The 23,488-nt window shown below is 45.8% G+C and overlaps 1 protein-coding gene across 1 annotated transcript in view; it reads left to right on the forward strand.

Moving 5' to 3' along the window:
* Window positions 1-4,117: 4,117 nt before the first annotated feature.
* STK24 (serine/threonine kinase 24) overlaps window positions 4,118-23,488 on the forward strand; it is a 109,608-nt gene continuing 90,237 nt past the window's right edge. The window contains exon 1 of the mRNA XM_020290263.2: window positions 4,118-4,489. Within this exon, the coding sequence (XP_020145852.2) occupies window positions 4,448-4,489 (42 nt within the window). The 5' untranslated portion in view covers window positions 4,118-4,447. The remainder of the gene's footprint in view (window positions 4,490-23,488) is intronic.

Consider the following 23,488-nt stretch of genomic DNA (forward strand, 5'->3'; position numbering starts at 1 on the left):
GTCATTGGGGTGAGCCGTCATCCAATATGGCTGGAGTCTTCATAAAAAGAGGGGATTAGGAAACACAAACACATGAAGACCCTGTGAACACACAAGGAGAAGACAGCCATCTACAAAGGCCTCTGAAGAAACCAACCCCGCCGACACCTTGGTCTCAGACTTCTGGCCTCCAGAACTGTGGGGAAATACATTTCTGTTGTTTCAGCCACCTGGTTTGCGGCTCTTTTGTTATGACGGCCCTAGCAAATCGATGCAGTGTACAACTGAAAACTAACTTAAGAGTGATGTCCCCGTCAGAGCCTGCCCTCTGAGCTTCGTACCCACAGAAGGAAACTTCGTTTGCCAGCATTTCTTCATGTAGCCGGAATATTTTTCTAGGGCTTTAGCATACATTTTCTAGCCGTTGTGTCATCCAGCAATGACTAGACAATTCTTCTTTATACTGATCTTAATAATTTGTCTTCACCTACTAAACACGTGTAGAAATTTGTCAAGCCTTCTGTTAGTTACTTACCCAAGCTACTTCTATTTCTCTCTTTAAAGTTCACTATGTAAGTCCCTTTCTTTAATCTGTGAATTTAAATTGCTAATGCGCTACTTGTCTAGCTGTTCTTTAGAAAGTGGCATTTGGGGGTGTTTATCTTTTCAACTCAGAATGAGAAGTGAAGGGATTGATTGTTGAATTCTTGTTTTATGCTGCACTCTGAGCTCTGCTGAGACTGCCTACGAACTGGCTTAAGGGAAGTCAATACACTGGGGCTCTATGTTTGGAGGGGCTCTATATAGGGAAATGGAAATGTCCTTTGTGGTCCAGAATATATGTCAGAGCACAATTCATTGCCCAATTCACGTCCTTAAGTGAACACAAAAGACAAAGAGGACCACGGGATGAAAATAATTCAATGGGCTACTGAGTATCTCCATGGAGACCAGAAAATGCATAATCTCTATGGAGACCCTCAAAATCTCTCCTTCTGGAATTACAGTAGTATATGACCTGCTGTAATTATATTTTGGGGGTGGAGGGAAAGTGACAAGAGGGAGAGGGTGAGAGGATGAGACTTTTCTTTCCTTAGTGGAAACGACAGCTATTGTCACACTGAGTTTAATCAATTACGGTATTGTAAACTTCAGTTCAGATTCTGGGAGACCAGGTCCCTACTAGGATGGGATAAGAGGCACCTGTGGATCTAGTGTTTATATGCCCAACACTGAACGGATGTCTGACATGTAGTTGGTATTCAAAAAACATGTGAATGCATGAATGAATAGAATGTGATGAGCAATTGGGCAGGATCTGAACCTGGGCTCAGTCCCTGTCAATCATTTCTGCTCTGCCCCTAGGGAATACTGGGTAATGCCTGCATAGGACCCAGCAGAACCAGTAACTCCTGTGTTGCATCTTTCTTCTCTTTCCATTAGAATGGTGCTCAATGGTAGGAATATGGTCAAAGAAGGAAATGAAAGTCAGTTGTGGTGAGGAGATAAATGGGTACAGGGAAACAGACCAGCTAACATGTGCAAGTCACCGTGTCCAGATAAGTTACATCCTGCTGTAATCTACAAGTTCCTAGCCTCACTAACCTTGGGATACAAAATGAGATTCTGATTATTTTTTTATACTCAGAATATTATGGTCCATTGTCCCCCATCCCCTATAGCTTATTTGTTGGGAATAAGCCCACTATAAAGTGGTTTCTCTGAGCTTTTCCTATGGTAATGCCTCAGATCTGGTAATCTCCTCAAATGGGAGATTTGGGGTAATGCTCCCAAACATTTCTGCTCATTTGTCCTATTTCTTCCTCCTTATCTTGGTGCCATGTTATTGGCCAGACCCTGCTGACCCTAGGAGAGTACCTCCTAGCATGATGGTCTCCACTGACTTTGATCAGTGACTGAAGAAAATCACATTTAATTCCAGGGATAGCCACTCCTAAATCTTAGTATATATACTTCTAGGCTTTTCTGTATTTACACATACACACATAAAGTTATAAGCACTTATGTGTTGTGTAACAACGTTTCAGTCAACAATGAAACGAATATATGATGAAGTCCTGTAAGACTGGAATACTATTCGTATATTTAGATACACAAATACTTACCATTAATTCGCAACTGCCTACAATATTCAGTACAGTCACATGCCGTACAGGTTTGTAGCCCAGGAGCAACAGACTATCCCATTTAGCCTAGGTATGTAGTAGGCTACCCCATCCAGGTGTGTGTAAGTATACTATGACATTCCCACAATGACAGACTCTCCTAAGGAAGCATTTCTCAGGATGTAGCCCATTGTTAGGTGATGCATGACTGCAGATAAATATGTATCTCTTCATATATATAAGGTAGCTTGAGAGCAGACTATATATATTATACCTTTCATTTTTTCATAATGAACAAATTTTTTACATTACTAAATATTGAAATACATCATTTTAAATGACTATAGTACTCACTGTGAACACGCTATTATTTACTTAATCTGTTAGACTTTTCAGCTGTTCTCAGTTTTCCCACCATTTTCCCACGATATCACTTCATTACATCTTTTTATATACACTCTTACGCACTTTTTGGTTGTTTCCTTAGGGTATGTTACTTTAGGTAGGATTCCTGGGTTAAAGAGTATGAACATTTTAAAGATTCATGTTCTTGCTTGTTTTGCTATTCATCTCTTTATGTACCCATGACTTAGGCACACAAAAAATTATACAAGATTGTAAGCTCTTGGGTATCAAGGTTCATACTTTTCTTAGCTTTGTATTCGCCGTATTCTCTTTGCAGTACTACTTAGGGGTGGCAGAGCTTCTTAATTAAGTCATCAGTGTACCAGTGACAACCATGAAGGTATGCCTAAAGTACTCCGGAAGACTCGAGGAAAAACGTGCATATTTCCAAAGGGTAAGAAAGAAGGGATTAAGTTTTAGCATCCTACTCCTTGTCTGATACAAAGTCCCCAAGGGAACTGAAGTTCTTGGAATACACTGACACCTCAGAGAATAAACACTCCTTATCTCCCCGAAGGCCTTTTAGAGTCTATTCCAGTAGTCTGCGAGCTCTTGTTCACTTTGTACACCTAACCTCGCACAGACATGGCGCAAAATGGGTGTCCAGGGGCATGAATGAGGTGCCAGGGTCCCCACAATTTGAGGAGCAGCGACTCTGAATCATGGGCTGCTGCTCTGTTTGCCATCATAAATAAAATGCTTCCTGGAGGCACACTGACTCAATCCCCCCTTACTTCTCTCCTCTGTCGTTGCAGAGATGGCTAAAAAGAGGAGACAACTGGAGCTCTGAGCCGGCTTGGGGCTTTTGAAGCCAGTGGAGAGGAAGGGGACGGGGGTAAATAAAGGTCTAGACGCGGCTTCCTTCGACTCTCGGCCCTTGCCCCTCTCGTGAGCGGCCGCTCCGACTCGGTGCGGAGCCGGGAGACCGTGGGGTCCAGCCTCCTCACTTCTTAGCTAAGTTTCCAGCGCCGAGCTGTCCAAGCGGGCTGTTTTCAGTAGCAAACGCGCTAGGAACTAATCGCTCTCTCGGCCTCTCCCCTTTCAGTTTCCTTCTTGGGCTGGTTGGAAACTTCAGCCAGACACCGAAGAAGCTCCGCCCGGTCTTCTGGAACAGGCCCAGGCTGAGGCCCCGCCGGGCGCAGTCCCGCCTCCCGAGGCCCCCCGACCCGGCCCCAGCCCCTGCCCTCGGGAGGCGGCCCAGCGCCCTCGCCCGGGGGCCGGTGGAGGGGCGCGGGCCTGCTCCGCGGCCGGTGGGAGCCGGCAGAGCAGGAGTCGGTGCCCACCGCACCCCCGCAGCCGGGCTCGCCTCGGCGCCGAGCCGGCCCGGCGGGCACGCGGCCAAGCCCCGGCTGGACGCGGTCCCTCCTCCCCACGCCGCGCGCCCGCCCCGGCGGAGGCCCCTCCGTCCCGGCCGCGCCGACCGCGGGGGCGCCGGAGCGCCTGCGGGAGCCGCTGCGACCCCGGCCCGCCCGGCAGGCGGCGGCTGCGGCCTAGGGCTCCCGGGCGGCCGCCGCCCCTCCCCCTCCCGGAAGCGCGGGGCGGGGTCCCCGGCCGGGCCGCGGGGGCGGGCGCGGGGGCCGGGCCGGGGCGGGGCGCGCGCGGCGCTCGCGGGCTCGGCCGGCTGTGCGCGCCCACTCCGGCTCCAGGCGGCCAGCGCGATCGGGCCCAGGCCGCCCGGCTCCCGCTGAGCAGCAGCGGCGGCAGTTCGCGCGAGGCCCCGCGCCCCCCGCTGCCCCTCCCCGGCGCCGTGCATGGAGACGCGGCCCGCCGCCCGCCGCTGAGCACCGCCGCCCGGCCGGGACCCGCGGGGACTGGGGTGGCCTCGGGCTCCGGCCGGCCCCGCCGCCGACGGCTGCGCGCGGCCCGCGGGCCTCGTCGCCCGCGCGGATCGCCGCGGCCCGGCCGTCCCGTCCCAGGAAGTGGCCGTCCCGAGCGCCATGGCTCACTCCCCGGTGCAGTCGGGCCTGCCCGGCATGCAGGTAGGCAGGAGCGGGCCGCCGCGGGAGGGATGCGCGGGCCGGGGCGGAAGCGGGCAACTTGGCGGTGTAAACACGCCCCCCCCACGCTCACCCTTCCGGGGTCGCGCCGCAGCCTCGCTCCCCGCGGAGCCGGGGGTCGAGTTCCGCGTCCCCAGGCTTCCTGCCCGCTCCGGCGGCCGGGGTCTGGGGGCTGTGTGTGTGGCGCGGCCGTGGGGACCGCGGCCTGGGTCCGGATGCGGGGGTGCGGGCGCCTCGCCCTCCTCGCCCCCAACTCCTCCCGAGCTGCAGGCCTGGCGTCGGCCCTGTCCCCGGGGAGCATTGATGGGGAGAAATGCCCTTGGAGGCCCCGCTCGGAGCCTGGGCCCTGCGTGCGGCCGGGGCGGCGGGGCCCTCCAGGACGCTCCCCCAGGCCGCCCCCCCGCGCCGGCCAGTGTAGGGCGGGCGGCGGGCGGCGGGGAGCGCGCCCTGGGTCGGCCCGGGCGGAGCAGGCAGGGCGGGGTGGAGGAAGGTGTAGCTGCGAGTTCCACTGGCAGCGCGTTTGTGAGGAGCCTCTCGTTCTGCTGCCGGCCCAGGGGAAAGTGCGAGCTCGTAAACCTTCTGGAAGAAGGAATCCACCGGACAGGGTGTGCTCGGGTGTCTCGAGCCGAGGCCGACCCACCCGGTACCGGGACACTGGACTTTCACTTTGCGACTTGGTTCGATTTAGATGAGTTCCTTGGCAGTAAACCCCTCCGTCGATACTTTATGGCGTCTTGGCCTACCAGTGACTTTTTGGGGGGCTTGGGGGGAGGAGTTGAATTTCAAATGGACATGAACGCTTTAAAGTTTTTCGCCATCCGGGACTGTTTTTAAAAGCTCTTTGAAGAGTAAAACCACCACCTTTGCCTAACTTGCAATGTTTGTAAGCGCATACATGGTGACAAAGTGATGAGAATTAAAATCTCACGGTGCAGTTTGTTATTAAAGTTTTGCTTTTCCAAACAGTTCAGCTAAGAGAGTGAACATAAGAGTTTTGAGAAAACTGAAAGTATCCAAGTGGATCATTGGTTGTTTTATAGGTGTCAGCAGGCTCCTTCCCTCTGTTTTGAGGACAGAGCAGTGCCTGCATCTGGGCTTTTAGGAGTCTCTCCCCCTCTTTTCCGGAGATCATTCCCTTCTTTTTTAAAACCGTACAACGAAAACTGGATTTCATTTTTCAAGTTTGACATCTAGAAAAATAAGAACTCAAAGTTACTACTTTAATGGCAGCTAGAATTCTAGCCCAAGTTTGTTTTTTTAATAAAGTTAGTATCTTAATGTAACTGAGTAGATGCTTGAAGAATATTTTTTTGTTGAATCTATTTTAAAGAGCTTTGAATTTAACATGCATTTAAAACCTAAGCTTCTGCAGATCACTAGGTAAAAAAAAATCAGATGTGGTTTCTTGGTATTTCCTAAAGCTCTTGCTTTGGTTTGAATTTAGAGGCATGTAGGTCAGAGTGAACTGGGTAAAAAAGAAGTTCTGACCAGTAGAGCAAGAAGGGCCTCTTGTAATAATAGAGAAAAATACATTTAATCGATATTTCCTTTACTTTGACTTTTGTACTGTGTTAATCAGGTTGTAATATAGCACAAATACCTCACTTAGGTACTTGGCCTTTGTGAAAAGGGAATCAGTTTGAAAAGGTACTTAAAACCCCTCTGGCTGGTGCTGTGAAGTCAGTATCAGGTGGTCACCAGGTGACATCTGTCTCTTAACCTTTTTTTTTGTCATTATTTTTTTTTTTTAAAGAGTGGATCAAAATTCTTGGGAAAAGAAGATAAATTTCCTTAATAACTTTGCCTCCCAAATGTATTTCCTAGGTGGCGGTATATGGGAACTACCTGGAAATTGTTTTTATTTTGCTTTCTTACTATAAAAGATGATACATTTTTCTCAGTAGGAAAGACCAAACTTCCAGCTCTTGTAGTTTTAGAGGTGCAAATGTGGCTTCTGACAGTCATTCCTGTAGTTAAGTACATCTACAAACTGTATGATGACAGTTTTTAGTGTGTCATTTGGGAAGGAACATTCCTTTCCCTTCCCTTTCCCCCCAGAAAAGAAAAACAACAAACACATTTACTTTTTACTTGGACTTAGCTTAGCAGCTGCTACTGCCCTGGGAGGCTTCCCTAAGAGTTGCTGCTGAGGATTAAATTAAGAGCACACCTGCTTTTGACTGTTACGTGATAAAAAGGGAGTAGAAAAGCATGAATCTTTTTTGTGCTCTGCCCTTGGTAGGCCTAGTATCCCTTCTTTTTTTTCCTTACCTCCTGACCTGCACATAAAAGGAGTTGGCTTAAAAATTTCGAAAGATGGCAAAGTGAATTAAGGCAGCCTAGGCAAGAATGCTTAAAAAATAACAGTGAGCCAGTGAGCGAATATGTTAGTATAAACACCATTTTTCAATGTCTGGCAAATCATTTTTATGCTTCTTGATTCTTACTGGCACCGTTTGAGGAATGGGTATTATTTATGCCACTTTATAGATGTGGAAACCAAGGAAGTCTAATTGAACTGACCAAAGTAAGATAGTATGTTATATGGAAAATTTGTGATTGGAAACAGGTCTTCCCTGCATTCAAGACCATACTCCTAGGTACCGTGCTGTATTGTTTTATTGTTACTTTTCCAAACATGAAAGTTTATTTCATTGGAAATTGGATTTGCTGAAGAAGTTAGAAATATAAGATTGATATTTATTCAGTCAGCAGCCATTATTGAACATTCCTGTGCCAGGTCCTAGGTGAGGGGTTGATGGCTGTAAATCTGAATGGGTTACTATTTTAAATAAGTGTTTAATAAAGATTGCTGGGGCCTTTCCTTTTTTCTTCCCAAACCTGAATTTTATCTTACCATAAGGGGGAAAAATAGAAATCATGAACTGAATGTGGTAACTACAAATAAACATAAAGAAATTAGGCTATGTGACTATAAGTACTCTTTAACATTTTGGTTTTACTCAATTAAGATTAAAAGAAAAGCTTTGGAGGCTGGAGTGCTCATCCTATTTGAGTTTGCATACATTGTGATTCAAAAAGAGCAAGATTTTGGTTTATCAATTTCTGTTTCAGAATCTTATCAATCACTTTTCAGCTTTTCTGGAAAGTAAATGTATTTTACATCAGGACCAGAAACATGTTTCAGGAGCCAATACTAATTCTTACTACGGGTTGAGTGTCCCTTATCCAGAATGGTTAGGACCAGAAGTGTTTTGGATTTTTTTTTTTTTTTTTTTTTGATTTTTGAGTACTTGCATTATGTACTTATCGGTTGAACATGAGAAACGCTTTAATGAGCATTTCCTTTGAGCATCAGGCTAACGCTCAAAATGTTTCAAATTGTGGAGCATTTTGGATTAGGGATGCTCAACCTGTACTTGTGATGTACTGTGGTGATCTATTTTATTTAAAAAAAAGAGGAGCTGGTTGCAATACTAAATTGATTTCACAGCCCGCTGGTTCATGACCTACAGTTTGAAAAAATAATGAATTAGATAAGTCACATGTATTACAGGGCCTGGTTAATTTTGAAGTTGTAAATTTAAGATATTCTCATATTCGAAAGTGCAGACAATTTAGAGAAAGTTTCAGCTTGTTAAATCATCCTGCCCTGTGCCTTCCTTTTTGTTTTTCTAGCTGCTTGGAGAAACAGACCTTTGTTGAGAATGCCCCTTCGTACTGGGCTAGTGAGAAGGGTGTTTGATGGCCAGTTTGGGCATATTGGGTGCTCTTCTCAAGAGCTTGCCTCACCCTAAGGAACCCTGTGCGCTCTGGAAGTCTGGGAGATGAAACAAGCAGAGGACAGCTGCATTTAATTGTGGCTTATGTGCTCTTGTACTTTTTCTTGTTAGTGTCACATTTCCATAGTTTGTTTCCTTGTTTCCTGCTGCTTTGGGAGGTGCCTGCCTGTGTTCACCCTGTTGCCGTCTGCATCCTGGGGGAAGGTTGGTGCATGGACCATCTGATTCTGATTGCCCTGCACAATCAGAATATCTGTGAGCACCTTGAGGGAAATGCTGCACTGCCTGTGCCCCAGGAAGGTCGCAGTGAGCAACCGTGATGGTTGGTAAGCAGGAGGCAGGTTCTGGTGGGCCAGACCCACTGACAGGCAGTGGGGCCCCAGGCCTTGGTGTGCAGGCAGCAGGACAAATGGCACAGCTTTTAGCAGGTAAGTGTCATGTTCTTTAGGACTCCTGCTTTCTCAGGGTAGGTAGTGGGAGAAAGTGGAAGGGGTTGGATTCTGGGGAGGTGCTGGGTGCACCCTTAGAAGGCATCTGAACACTTGAGGCAAGAGGAAGCCCGGGGTAGTTAAGTGTAGGAAGCCCAGGTGTTGGCAGGATGGCCAAGGTGGACTTCTTGGCAGGGTTCACTCAAGCCTTGGTGATTTGAGGTCTCAGGGAATGTTTTATCCCTTCCATCCCCTTTGCTTTGTGACCCTTTTTACTGCAATGCTGAAGAGTAATGAGGAAAATAGAGGTATTCTTCTGTTACAGTTAGTTGCCTAAGCAAGTTTTAAAAAGTACCTATTTCAGTACTTCATGTTCCCTCTTCTCTATCACCACAATGTAACAGTGGTAAGAATTTGTTTTGCTTGAAAAAAGTGTTTTCTTTTGGATTGTGTGTTGTGGGGGTGGGGGTGGAAGGGTGGGTGGGAGTGTCAGAAAGTTTTTTAAAACTGAAGTTAAAAACCTTTTGAAGAAGTCCAGGACATTTTGGTTCTAATCCCAGATTTGGGGCTGTTCCTGATAGCATTTCGCATAGAACCAAGTGATGTAGGAGTTGGTCAGACACATTAGGTATTCCGGATTGCTGATGGGGCACAGTGTCCCTGCACAGAGCAGTTGGGCAAGTGGCAGTGTTGCTTTCTTGTCCCCTTCTGTGATTTTGATGCTCTGTGTTGAGCCACTGTTCTAATGCATGGAGCTGAGCTTCCTCATCTGCTGCAGGTTGACACTGATTTTCAGTTTGACAGTAGTTTTTTTTGAGGACCTTGGTACAACATGCAGTATGAGGAGTTGCTGTGGGGATGACTGCTTCCTGTAAAGCCAGAGTCCAGGAGTGTGCTGGGCTCTTGAGAAACAAACATGCCAGTCAGCTCTTTATTGGGCTATTGCTCCTGTGATTTAGAGTGCCCCATTTGGAAACTCTGTACCTTCAGGAAGTGGACCACACCCGGTCCACCCTCTGTGGCTTTTGAGGCCTTAGTGCAGCGTGATTGTCACTAGGGGAATCTTGTCGCTGGGTCGAGTGCGGGAAATAGATTGTCGCACTGTGTTATCCCTCCGTTGCCGAGGAGAACCAGTCACTGTCCTTGGACCACTTTGTAGCAGTCATTTCCCATAAGTCATGTTTTTGCAGTGGAAATTATTAAAAATCTCAGGGCTACATGCTTGGGTGGGGGGGAACACCTGACTCCTGGGGATGAATATGGAGTTTCCTGGTCTTAAATGGCTCCCTGGTTTCCCAGGTTTAGATAATGAGAAGTAAAATGAGATGTACCTTTGCTTGTTACAAAACATGAAGCATTGGCAATTGTGGGTTATGTGCACCCAGGGAAGGACATTGTTGACTCGAGAGACCTTCCGTTGTGTTTCTTGGTAAGCAAAAGAAACTTCCTGTTCGGCACCCTATTGGTATGAATAAATTGTGGGAAAATTTCAAGTTATGTATTAATGCATACCAAATATGTAAATATGTAGCTGGGGTTATCTTCCTATTTTAAGTCTCTTTCTTTTTTTTTTTTTTTTGAGACAGGGTTTAACTCTGTCTGCCTGGGGTAGAGTGCAGTGGTGCCAGCCTAGCTCACTGCAACCTCCAACTCCTGGGCTCAAGTGATCCTCCTACCTAAGCCTCTGGAGTAGCTGGGACCACAGCTGCCCACGTCCATGCTTGGCTAATTTTTCTGTTTTTAGTAGAGATGGGGTCTTGCTCTTACTCAGGCTGGTGTTGGGCTCCTGGCCTCAAGCAGTCCTCCTGTCTCAAAAGTGTTGGGATTAGAGGCGTGAGCCTCTTCTTGTTTTTAAAGAGAATTTTAGAAGCTAAGATTTAAAAAGGACTTATGGGTCCACATTCTTTGTTTTGTTTTTAATTACTTAGGATATTGTTTAGTTTCTATCTGAAAAAATATATATGGGTTAGTTTGGTAAGGTTTGTTGGGAAAGACAGCAGTTACTAGCCACTTCTCTCCATTTCTTAATCCCCAAAGGCAGCACCTTTGATCTTTCCTCCATGAGTTTTTGTTGTTGTTACTTTTTAGTTTATGGAAAACATTTAACAATCGCTGCTTTTTTTCCCTTGGTTTCAGGCATTATTTATAGACTTTGGACTTTGCAGATGAGGATTCAATTCTCTTGTGCTTGCTTCCTTCCCTCACACATGTTCTCCTCTTCCCTCCCTCCCTCCCTCCCTCCCTCCCTCTCTCTCTCTCTCTCTCTCTCTCTCTCTCTCTCTCTCTCTCTCTCTCTCTCTGTGTGTCGTCACTTTGGTTAGATCAGTGTGTGCCGTGGACATTGATTGATGTGACTGCACAGGGCCTCCACAGCCCAGCCATCAGTAGCAAGCCATGATTACTTCTCAGATCTCTTTTGGACCTCAGACTTTTCAAAACTTTTCAGTTGTTGCACCCTTGTCTTAGGAAGTTTAGGTGGAGCAATGTGTGCGCTTCTTCTCCTTGGAGAAGTTCCTCTTCCTTGAGTCTGTGCCCTGTTTGGGTCTGGAATGCTCGTCTTCCTGCCCTGTGCACTTCTCCCATCCTCCTATCTTCCCTTGCCTTTGTCCTCTGCATTCCTTTTGCTCCTGTGTTGAATGTCCTGTTTCTGTATGTCTTGTCGTCTTTCTTGGTTTATGCTATGATGCTGGTAGGGCATGTGTCTCTTGCAGTGCCTGTGAATAGGGTACATGGGAGACAGTCTTTTCAAAATTTCTTTTCCCTTCCCCTTCCGTTGATACTTTGGCGTGTAAAATTGTAGGGTGGGCATGCTTTTCCTCCAGAATTTTGAAGGCATTTCCCCACTGAGTTTTAGCGGCAATTCCACTGTTGAAGATGCAGTGCCGCACCAGAACTGGGTTCTGTTCTTCGCCTGGGAACAAAACACAAGCTGTTTTGTTTTTCTGGAACCTAAGGGGATCTGAAGTTTTTACTTGTGTTCTGAACTTTCTCAGTGATGTGTCTTGGTGTGGGTCTGTTTTCATTCTTGTGACAGATACTTGGTAGCCCTTTCAGTTGGGCAACTCAGGTCTTTGTTGTTGGATTTTTTCCTTTGATTCCCGCTCCTTGATTTTTTTATGTTCTTTCTTGCTGAAACTCTATATTACTTGATGGTGGACCTTCTGGGCCAGTCCTCAATTATTCTTACATTTTTAAAGCTACTTTTCATCTCTTTGTCTCTTTTATTTGGTATTCTGGGTGATTGTCTCAACTTTTGCAACTCTTCCAGTGAATATTTCATTTCTGCTCCTGTTTTTTAAATTCTAAGAGCTTGTTTTGGTTCTCTGATGCTTTGTTATAGTGTCCTTTTTTAAAAATTTTGGTTGAAATATCCGCTATCTCTTGAACAGGATTCTCTTCCTCTTCCTCTAACCAAGGCCCCATTTTTCCCCTTTGTTGAGTTTGGTCTCTCTTTTTTTATGGTAGAGGCCACCCTTGAATGTCCACTAATATTTAAGAGTGGGGGCCACCAAGCTAGTTGGAAATGCCAGCCCTCAAATGGGCTTTCATCAACATAGTGCTCATTGCCAGGCATTCGTGCTGGACAGGACAGTGGGAATGGCTTGGGTCTGTTTCTTGTAGCATTTTATCTGTCTCACCTGCCTGAGGAAGCCTTTCCTTGAGCCTCTGGCTTGCTCCTGTCTGGACCGGTTCTTGTCCTCACTGTGGTACACCTCTTGGGCTATTGCTTCTTCCTTCTCTTGCCAGAAACCCCATGCCCACCTGAGCTCCGCATGGAGGAAAGGGACTGGCTGCAAGTGCAGTATGTGTAGCCTCATCCCCCCCCCCCCCCGGGTTTATTTCCGTGTGCTGCCTCTGCCCCCAACTGCTGTCTGCCGCTGCCTGGTCTGGAAACCCTCAAGTTTTCCTTCCTTTGTGGAGAGTACATTTTCAGACAAGATCGGGCCCATTCAGAGCAGTATGGCCATAGACAATAGAGAACACCTTTCAATCCTTTCCATGACTTAGGGGAGCCTGGCTGTGCAGAGCGGGGCAGGCGATCTGGCTTCTACCCACTTCTCCACTCCACATCCTCTGCCTAGGTAGTAATACCTGGCATGCCAGTTCCTGAGTTTCGGGGATTTGGCGCTGTGAATTCAGTTGATCTCTGCTTTTCTCCACCTCTAGTTTAGATTTATCTTTCCTCACCCTCCTCTTTGTTCCACCACCTACTTTCCAGCTTCTGAAATTTCATTGTTGTTGTCTTCTCTCCCTGTCAAGTATGTGGAGACTTTTAGATTTTTAAGAAAAACCTATTGTGATTTCAGGATTGCTTCAAGTAGATGCTGTCCTCAGCGTACACCCTTCCTCCAAGTCACTGTCCTTCAACTGTAGGTGCGTGGATGCAGGGTCAGGCTGGGGAAGGGACCCCAAGGTCATAGGACTGACTGCTGCCCGTGCTGGGGTGGAGAAGGACTCCTGAGCCTTTGTTCTCTTCATCATGTGATTTTGCGTTTTATTTTCTCTCTGTAAATAAACAGCAGTATAAACATAGGCTTATTTTTCCAGCTCTCTGCCAGTCAGTGACCTCCAGCCCCATAAGTTGAATTGAGAACCTGATTTTCTCGTTTCTCTTATCTTTTGGTCCCAAGATCCTGTGGGCACAGAGCATTTCAGGGGAGTTCCATAGGATTTCTTTGGAGAAATGCTTGCTTAAGTTGTTGATGCCGTAGGGGCTGAACCTATGGTCCAGAATTGAGTCTCTGCTGCTTGGAAGGCCAGGGTAGCGTCATTCGGGTGCAGGTTCCCTGGTGGTCGGTGCAGGACAGGACACAGCTGTGCAGCAGGTGTTGAGTGCTCAAGCTGGCCCAGGCACTTGCGTGGTGGATCTGGTTTGCTGCGTGTCAGCTGATTGTGCAAGGTGGGTTTGGGAATGAGGAGCAGCTGTGTTTGTGGGCCAGGGCATGGGGACAGCACAGAGCTGTGCGGTACATACACAACACGTCAGTGAAAATGAATGCATAACACCAGGGGAGCTGCGCTATGCATGCACGGCACATAAGGCATGAATGAGTGATGCCAGGGGTACATTTCTGAATAGAGAAAGCTGCTCGTTGGGCTATTGCCTTAAAGCTGTTCTTAAAGCTTAAGAACAGAGCAGTGCTTTCTTGGGTAGAAATTTACAGCGGGAAACCATTGGTTACAAATGAAAAATTAGTCTAGAACTTGGGGACCAGGCCTTGGCCAGCAGTTATTTTAGGCCACTTTTATTTCATAGAACTTTGAAACCATCTTCGGTGTGGTGAATTCAAAGCTGTTAAACTGCCACCTGAACTCCTGGTGAAGACAGGTATTGTTTGAACATTTCTTTCATGAGTTTGATGCAGTTTCACCCTACCAAACATTTCTTGAAAGGTCATTGAAAAAGAAAAAGATTGTAAGTACAAAGAATTACTCACTTCTTCAGAGTTCCTACCCATAGAGATTGCTTTTCCTATCGGCTTCACTGTGTGTTAACTGCGATGGATAGGTGGGAAAAGTAAATGTGCCTTTGGCGCTGCTGAATTTATGTCAGTGTGGAACGTAGAAACCTTTAGCATTTGCTGCCCTTAGTGGGCAGCCTTGTAGGAGCGGGACTGATTTTATTGCACTCCCCTCAGGAAGGCTGGGCACAGTGTTACAGGGACTGGAGTCCTGACTGTGGTGCCATCATGTGTGTGCTTTTCCTTCCCCAACCTGCCTTTCTTGCAGGCATTGTCGATTCCTTCCACCACGCCCCCACAGGCACCTGTTTCCCCGAGGATCAAATTGTACCTAGGCCTCTGAAGCCATCCGAGTTCAGGGCTGCTAACTGGAGGTGTTTTGGGCACTTTTTTTTCCAGTATTTTTTCCTCTCTACTATTGAAGAAGAGCATGTTCATGTTGTATTTTTAATGGTTTTTTTTTTTTCTTTTTTTTTTTTTTGAGAAAAAGTCATCTTTGCTTTGGGGGCTTCTGGCTGCCGGATGCTCTGTGAATGGCACGTGGGCAGCTAGGGTGGTTTGCGACCTTGTGGGTCCTGTGCCCGATGCTGCCTTCTTGGTGGTGGTGTCCCCATGCATGCAGGGGTGAGGTGCTTTCTGTCCCCGGCCCCACACCCACAGCCTTGCCCTGTAGCGGAGGAAGCTGCCGACCATCGGGGTCTCACTGCCGCGCAGTCTGCTGATTCCTCTAGATCAGGAAACTTGTTCCTGTATTATTTTTAACCGGCTTCCTGGAGTTTAGGATTGTGGGTGTTGGGGGAGGTGACTTGGACATAAGATGTTTTCTCTATTCCTTTATCTCCATTCTCTCTGGGCTCTTAGGGCCTCCTTAGTGTGGGACTGGAGCCCTTGACTGGCCCCTGCTGATTGCCTTTCAGGTATTGAGCAGATTGTGTTGTTTTGAACTGTGAAGTAGTAACTGAAAAAGTACCCAATAATCTGAGGCAGAGGTTTTCCAACTTTAACATTTATCAGCGTCAGTTGGAGGCTTGATGAAATGCAGACTGCTAGGCTCTCCCTCCAGGTTTCTGATTCTGGAGGTCAGAGATGGAGTTTTGATTTCTAACAAGTTTCCAGGTGTGTTGCTGGCTTGAGGACCATACTTTGAGAACTTTGCACTGGGGAATTGAAAAGAATCCCTAAATGTTGCTCCCCACTGTATAGGGGAGCACACTATTGCCTTGCCCATTTGCGAAGCAGCTCACTTGAAAATCAGTGCTTGTATTTCAGAAGATTGACTGGAACCACTGTCTGACGTAGGGAGTTGACTAGGCTTTTAAATTGTAAGATTTATTAGGGCCTTCAGTGTTTTTATCATGTCATTCCCTGCTTGGTGGCTTCCTGGTACTTCCTGATCAAATATAAATGCCAGTCTAAAACTCAGCGCCTTAGTTAATAGCCAGTATCATCTCTTCAACACCTCTCCCCTGAGTGAGCTATTCCTGGATCTTTGAACCTGCCTCTCCCCCTGCTCAGCCACTGCAGGATTCCCGGACTCACCACCCCCAGGTTCCTTTGCCTAGGAAGCCCTCGTAAGCGATTAGTACTTACGTTGCCTTTTCCCTCCGTGATTGAAGGGAAGACCTTGGGAGGAAGGTCTGTGTCGTCCACCTAGCTCCTCGCTCCAGGTGCTGGGACGCAGGTTCCTGTGAGCATTGGGAGATACTGGTAAATAATCAATTTGACTTTTAGTTCAGAAATGATCCATATTTCTGTATTAGCCTCCTCCCCTTTTAATAATGCAGGCTTTTATTGGTGCGTATTGGAATTGGTCAGACTTTGATCTTATGACACTCTTTTATTTGAGGGTTCTGGGTTTATTTTGGCCTTGAGTTTTGCTTTCAGTGCATTGTAATTTTTCTGAGGTTTGTTACAGTTCATTACATGAGGGATTCGAAAAATGTTTTATATGGTTTTTTCAAATATAAGGGTAAACAGCACAGTATACAGACTGAGAGGATTGACTGTGTCAGGAAGGGGTAGATATGAGGTTCGGGCTCTTTGTTAAGGACAAGTCTAAAGTCTTTCAGAAAAACAGTTTGAGTCATTCAGATTGCCTTCCTCTACGTTATCTTACGTGAAGTGAAACTGCTTCCATTTCCTGGCCTGGTTCCACAGACTGCCTGTATTTATCTCTGAAGAATAAATACCGAGGATAGGATTGAAGTGTGCCCATCTAGGAGGATCGGTAGTCTCAGTACACACTCCTCAAATTGACCTGGGGCCATTGGTACCAGCCTGTGGATATTGTGGAATGGAATTTCTTTTCCCTGGAGGCATGAAGCAGAGTTATATTTTAAAGAGATCACATAGTTCAAGCAGTTTCCCCAGTAACCTGACTCCTTCTTCTTAGATGTGCTACTGTTTATGCAGAACAAATGGTTCCTTGAGAGTAGGCCTGAGAAGCTCCCCTCCATATGTACGTGTATGTACACATATATGTATTCATACAAAACGTGTTATTTTTTCTGCATCATAAAATTACTTTATCAGTAAGAAACCTAAAATAAGCCTGTGTCATAGCACTCCTGATCAGAAATTATCTTTCTTTGTGTTTCCAAGAGGAACGTTTACTCTTAGTATCCTGAAAAATAATTGGGGTGGAAAGTTACTTAAGATGATAAAGTATTTTAAGCCTTTTAAAGATGATAAGGTGATTTTAAGCCTTTTAAAAAATGATAAAATGCTCGGTATTTTTATACATGGCCTGTTGTATAGATGATTTCTTAATATATTAGCTATGGCAATCAAATAAGGGTGTTTTTGAAATTCCACGAAAATGATTCTTCTCTTCTTTCATCTTTTCGTATCAGAGTGGTGATAATTCTGTTCGTTTCTGTTGGAGGAATTGTGATAGGCCCTTTGAAAACCAACGGAAGGGCCTGCAGTTGCTTATCTCAGCGTGGGAGCCCATTTCCTACCCTGGCCCTGTTGTCTGTGAATAGTCTATTAAAGAATAATGTGAAATGGGGAATTGGAGATTGGTGCGGAAATGGGAACCCCTCCTCCAGAAAAGTACCCTCACTCCATCCCCATTAAATTATTTTTAAAGCAAAAGCATCTATAATCCCAGTACTTTAATATAGTTGTTTTCTATTTTGTGTTTTCCAGTCATCTGTGTACACAGATATCTTTTAGTACTTGCAGTCATATTGTAGCTGCACTTTTTATATTGTTTTCCATTCCGAATTGCATCATAAATGTCATCCCACATTTCCATACGGTGTTCATGGTGATTATTCTACTGTTCTGACCAGCTTCCGAGCCTCCTTTAATAGAAGGCATGGCTTGTTAGGACAGAAGAGATCCAGCCAGAAACACATTCCTGTTCGGCTCTGCTGATTAGAAAGAATAACCTTGTTGCTTACTTTTGCCTTTGGACAAAGAAAAAAATTATTTCTCCTCCTCCCTCCCCCAGCAGTGCTGTTGGAAAGTACTGTGTTTAGTGAGTTTTATGCGGTGAATTGCTCTGCGTGCACTGATGAGTGACTGCTCGCCGAGTGGCACTACACGTTCATGCCAGGCTCCTCACCCCGTGCCCAGTTGTGTTCCAAACATGGGTCATTACATGTAGATTGGGGCCCACACACGCTGTGTGTGTGTGCGCGCGCGTGAGAGAGCGAGCGAGGGAGCGAGCACTCTCGAGTGCCAGCGAGCATTAACTCAAGACAACAGAACCACTCTGCTTTCCTGGCTGTCTCTAGGCTCAGGGTGACTTTGAACGGAATGCACAGGCCTGGGGAAGCTAGAATTTGGCCTAGCTGAATTGTATTTTTAACTGTCCTGCAGATGAATATTTGTTAAATGTATGATAATATTCTAATAGCTTTTATATTTTGTGTTCCTTTTTTAGTCTTTTTGATTTAACTAAAAGTTTTAGATGACGTGAAAATTTGCAGAAGTGCCAATATTGTGAGTTAAAATCACTGGTCTGAGTGAACATTCACCCCTACAAGAAGACCTGTCTACTTTCTAATGGTGTCATGGTGTGTGCATTTTGAGTGGCAGGGCAATCGTCATGGAAACAATACATTCCTTGTATAAGTTTTTCATCTTGTACAAGGTGCATAAGTGAGCGAGGGGTGATATTTAGCAGGCGCGTTGAACAGCAGTGAAGACTGGACGCCTGGCTACGCGTGGCAGCCCTGGGGCTGGAGCAACGAGGCAGGTGCCTGTTAGCACCAAAACTGAGCAGCCCTGGTCATTACAGGGTTTGCTGCCGCAGGGTTTCAGATTAGTTTAGATCTCACCTCCAAAGGAGTTAGAAGAACTGTTGGTTTTCAGACTTTTGATTTTGGAATTTTGGACAAGGGATACAGACCTTTACTACTACTGGTTTTTTTTTTGTGTGTGTGAAACTTGAGAAATTTAAGGCTTTCATATGATAATTCAGTGCTACTCAATTTTTCTAGAACCCATTTTTTCTTTCTTCACATTTTCCTTTCTTGTATGATTGTCTTCAGTGATTTAACTAAGTTAAAACTTGGATAGAATAAAAAAGAGGAAATGTCATAGATCTTTTCTCTTTTAAGCTCAAAAACTGAAGTGTAGACTCTGTGGCATCTACCTAATAGTATTTTATAAGATGGAAAAGTTAGTAAGGGATATATTAATATTTTTATTGTAATTGATTTCCCCAGCCACCATCGTTACAGTAGGATGCAAACAAAAGCAAAATTTTTCATATGTCAGACATAAAGTTTAAAATATGAGCAGTTCCCAAATGCACTCCAGATTTCATTTGTAAATTTTTTGGTTATAAGTCTAGTGTGTTTTCTTACAGAAATTGGTTTATAAGCAGCATTAAGTTGTGAGGCTAGGCTTAGACTTTGCCCACAGTCTAAGGGAGCTATAATCATAAGAATTAAGCTCCTGGTTCTGAAGGCAGGGGGCTAGTTGTGTTAGGGTTGGAGAAGGAATTTTCTTTGTTTCTGGGCGCAAGACTGGCCCCATGCACTGCTTCTGGGTGATTCAGATTGGTGTTTTGGGCTGTGCTGGACCTTACTGTGACAGTACCCCTTTCCATCCTTTAGTGCTCTCCTGACACAGTATGGCACTCGTGTTGACCACATTCCTCTACTCCCTCCCCTTGGGCATCCCAGGGGAAACTGGATTCCTCCTTTTGAAATTGATTAGCTAGATGTTGGGAAAGTATTCATACTGTAATAGTTTATAAAAATAGTAGTCCCTCTTAATTATGAGTAGCAAAGATGTGTGTTGCTCTAAACAGATAATTGATGGGTAGAACCAGGCAGCATAGGATACAGGAGATGGTGTTTAAGTTGAGAAGGCATCTGTCACTTGTCTCATACAGGCTGGCATCAGGATTAGATAACTAATAGCTTGCTGGGCACAGTGCCTTATGCCTGTAATAGCACTCCAGGAGGCTGAGGCAGGAGGATCACTTGAGCTCAGGAGTTTGAGACCAGCCTGAGTTGGAGTGAGACCCTATCTTTACTAAAAAATAGTAAAAATTAGCTGGATATGGTGGTGCATGCCTGTAGTTCCAGCTACTTGGGAGGCTGAGGCAGGAGGATTGCTTGAGTTTGCAGTGAGCTAGACTCGTGCCACAGCACTCTAGCCTGGGTGACAGAGCAAGACTCTGTCTCAGAAAAAGAAAAAAAAATCACAGACAAAAAAACTAATAACTCTGTCTTCAAGGAGCTCAGCATCTAGTAGCAGAGGCCCATGTGTAACATATGTTTCAGTGAGATAAATGCATTTATAGAGGTATGAGGCGCAGGAGAAGGAGTAATTAAATATCCAGAGGTGGCAGCCTGAATATTAATAAAGGAAACGATGCCTGAGTTCTGTTCTAGAAGAAGAATTTTGTTTAAAGGCAGAGGGCATCCAGACAGATTGGAATGTTCAAAAGCATAGAGTCTTTAAATAGCATGGAGTGTTTGGAAAAGTACAAGGAATGCAATTTTGCTGGACTTAAAGGGGAAGGACGGAGAACAAGAGACTTGAAGTTGAAGAAATAGCCTGGGACCAGATCATATCTGGTTATATCATATCTAGTCCTGGACTAGACTACCTGGTCATTCACCCAAAAGCCTGTGCTGAGGGGTTTGGGCTTTAGCCTACTAGGTGATATGAAATTCCTGGGAGAGTTTGAAGTGGCAGAAGGATACCAGTTTAGGGTTTTGACAGTTTGGTGTTTGGACTAGAGAGGGAGGAGGCTGGTTCCTCAGCATTGCTGTTGCCCAAGTGAGAGCTTACTCCGCAGGACTGAGCCAAGGCATCAGTGGCCGGGTGGGTAGGAGGTGGCAACTTCCCTGAGGATGGTGAGGGAGGGAGGCGGAGTCCTGGGCTAGCCTCCAGGGTTCTGGCCTGAGGGTGTGGGTGAATGACTAGCACAGAAGACCATCCTACAAGAGGGAATCATATTTCAGGTAAGTGGACTGTATGTAGGTGGAGGAAATGAACAAGTGGATATGTATATAGTTCTGGAGCTTGGGGAAGAGTCCAGGATAGGGACTGAGGCTGATGTTTGATTAATCAGGTCATCTATGGCTGTTAGCAACATGGGGATGGGCGGGCATGATCATTCTGTAGAGGGTGGTGATTGGAAAGGGAGGAGGTTGCAATTCTGATCTCCATCTCACATCTTATCGCAGCTGGCCACCCCACCTAGCCTTACCTGCCAGTGCATGAGTTCTGCTCTGAACTCTGCATCCCAGAGTGTCCACATGGCAACAGCATTGGCCGTGGGGTAGCTGGGTGGGGTGGGAAGGGCCCTGTGGGTGGCTAATCTGTCAGTGGGAACAGTTTGTGAGCTGGTTGTCTGTAAGTCAAGAGCAGCTTGTAATTTCTTAGATGAGTTTCTTTTTATTTATTTATTTTGAGACAGGGTCATGTTCTTGCCCAGGCTGGAATACAGTGGTGTGATCATAGCTCACTGCAGCCTTAAACTCCTGGGCTCAAGTGATCATCTCGGATCAGGCTTTCAAATGGCTGAGACTATAGGTTCGCGCCACCACACTCAGCTAATTTTTCTTACTTTTATAGAGAGGACATCTTGGTATGTTGCCCAGGCTGGTCTCAAACTCCAGGCCTCAAGCAGTCCTCTTGCCTCGGCCTCCCCAAATGCTGAGATTATAGGTTCGAACTACTGTGCCTGGTTGAGTTTCTTTTTAAAAAGATTAGACAAATCGTATGTCAGAGCTCCGCATGTCTAATATGTACTTCATTTTGACTCTTAATCTCTTATGCAGTTTAGTGGATGCCATTCCTGAAGTGGGTCAGAAAGTGACTTTCCAGTGAGTTGGATAGCAGCATTAAACAAGGATGTTGTCTTTAAACATCTTATCTTTGGTTACACCTGTAAAAATCAGAGTTGAAGTCTTTGGGTTAATTAAACCAAACAAGCATTCATTGTAATCCAGGCGGGTTCCTGTGGGGCTGCTTTGTACGCTGCTGGTTTGGTATTGTGCAGGGTGGATGGCATGCCCTGACTGGTGTTGTAGACTCTTTGTTGGGTACTTACTGTGTTATAGGGCCTTTTTTCTTCTTCTTTTTTTGGTTGTAGGCAAGAGAATGACAATCTCTACTAGTTTAAACAAGAAAAAAGGGAGATTCATTTGCTCACACCACTGAAAGGGCCATGGTGGTTTGGCTCCCAGCACTGTGGTATATAGGGGCTCCTGGCACTGCAACTTCTTAGGCTAGTGTTCCCTAGCCAGTAGTAAAGGTGGCCACTAGCAGCACCCAGCTTTCCTTGTGTGATCCTCAGGTGGGAAAAAGAGGGCCTGTTTTTCAATAACTCCAGCACAAGTTCTTAGGAAGGTGCCTGGCTCAGGTGGTGTCTCTAACCATGGACCTACCCATGTGGCAAGAGGGATGGGGCTCTGGCCAGTGCCAGTCCCCTGCTTGCTTTGCCAGAGAAGCTGGGCCTTGTGACCAATAATTCCCCTAGGTAGGAGAGAATAGTCTGGAAAGATAGAGTTCTCCCTGAAGTGGGGCCTTAATTCTGGAGTGAATGTCTTAGCTAGGAATGGCATCAAAGTATATTGGTAACGAAGGACAGTCTCTGGAGAAAGGTACGGTTTACATAAGAATGAGAGGCTAATATGTGTGGGAAGTTTTTCACTGGATAAAACCACCCAGGAGTTTTCTGTTGAATGTTAGTTTTAAACTTGGTTAACCAGTAGTAGGGTAGTTAGTGTGTGCTACACAGAATGTGCGCCTTATTGTGCCATTTATGAATGAGAGGAAGAGGATGGACTTGGCCCGAGTGTTCACTCCGAAAAAAGCAGAATTCATGATTCTAGTCATCTGTGATGGCAGCTGGGTTATAAAACGGGTACACATGGACCAATCAGAAGTAGAATAAGAAAATGAAAGCTGTGTTAGGGGTAGGGTATTTTGGGAGATCATGTTACTAAAATAAATTTCTTTAATATTTGTATGACTTAAGTGTTCTAAAATGCCAATTTTGATTGGGAAAGGGATTTTGGAGTTTTACCTAGGTGATTTGCTTTTAGTTACTTTAATCTGTAAGAGGTACAGAGTTTTAGGTAACTTGAGGATCCCGAGATGACACTTTATATGACTTAGCAAGTTAAATAAGAACTGTTTTGTTGCTGTTTTTGGTAATTTTAGTAATTAAAGTGAAAATGGCCCATTTTGCAGTGTGCTGTTCCGTAAAGAACAGTAGGCATTAAATGTCTTTTGGAAGTATGGGCTCTTTGAGGGTTAATTGCAGTAATGAGGGCATTTATTATTATCGTTGTTAATTTTAGAGGCAGGATCTTGCTGTGTTGCCTGGGCTGGTCTTAAACTCCTGGCCTCAACTGATGCTCCTGCCTTGGCCTCTTGAGTAGCTTGGACTAAAGGCTGTTATTATTTTTACACAACCTTACGTTTCTGTTTTTTTCTCTAAAAGGAGTTATGTGCAGGGGGGTTAAATGCTTTATAGACAAGGAAAAAAGCTAGAACAAACTTTATTTTCTTCATCTTCCTCTTTCTCCTCATCCTCTTCATCTTCCTCCTCTTCCTTATTTTTCTTGCTTGTTTGCTGCCACATGAGGCTTTCCTACCTCGGGACGCAGCAGTGTCCTGCTCATATCTTTCCTCAGCCTTGCTTGTCATCTGCAGCAGGTCATTTCACGTCTCTCCTTGTGGCTTCGCAGCGTCACCAGCAGACAGGCCACGCTGTTCTCTTTGACTTTTGGGCAATCCTCAGAACAAGAAAAAGGCCGAGGAGGCCTCCTCTTGGGTGTTTAGGGATCCTTGACCTTCTTGTTTCCCCTTCAGGAGGCATATAGGTTTTTTTTTTTTTGAGACAGAGTCTCGCTTTCTTGCCTA

The sequence above is a fragment of the Microcebus murinus genome, chromosome 13, assembly GCF_040939455.1.
Source record: "Microcebus murinus isolate Inina chromosome 13, M.murinus_Inina_mat1.0, whole genome shotgun sequence".
NCBI classification, from domain to species: Eukaryota; Metazoa; Chordata; class Mammalia; order Primates; family Cheirogaleidae; genus Microcebus; species Microcebus murinus.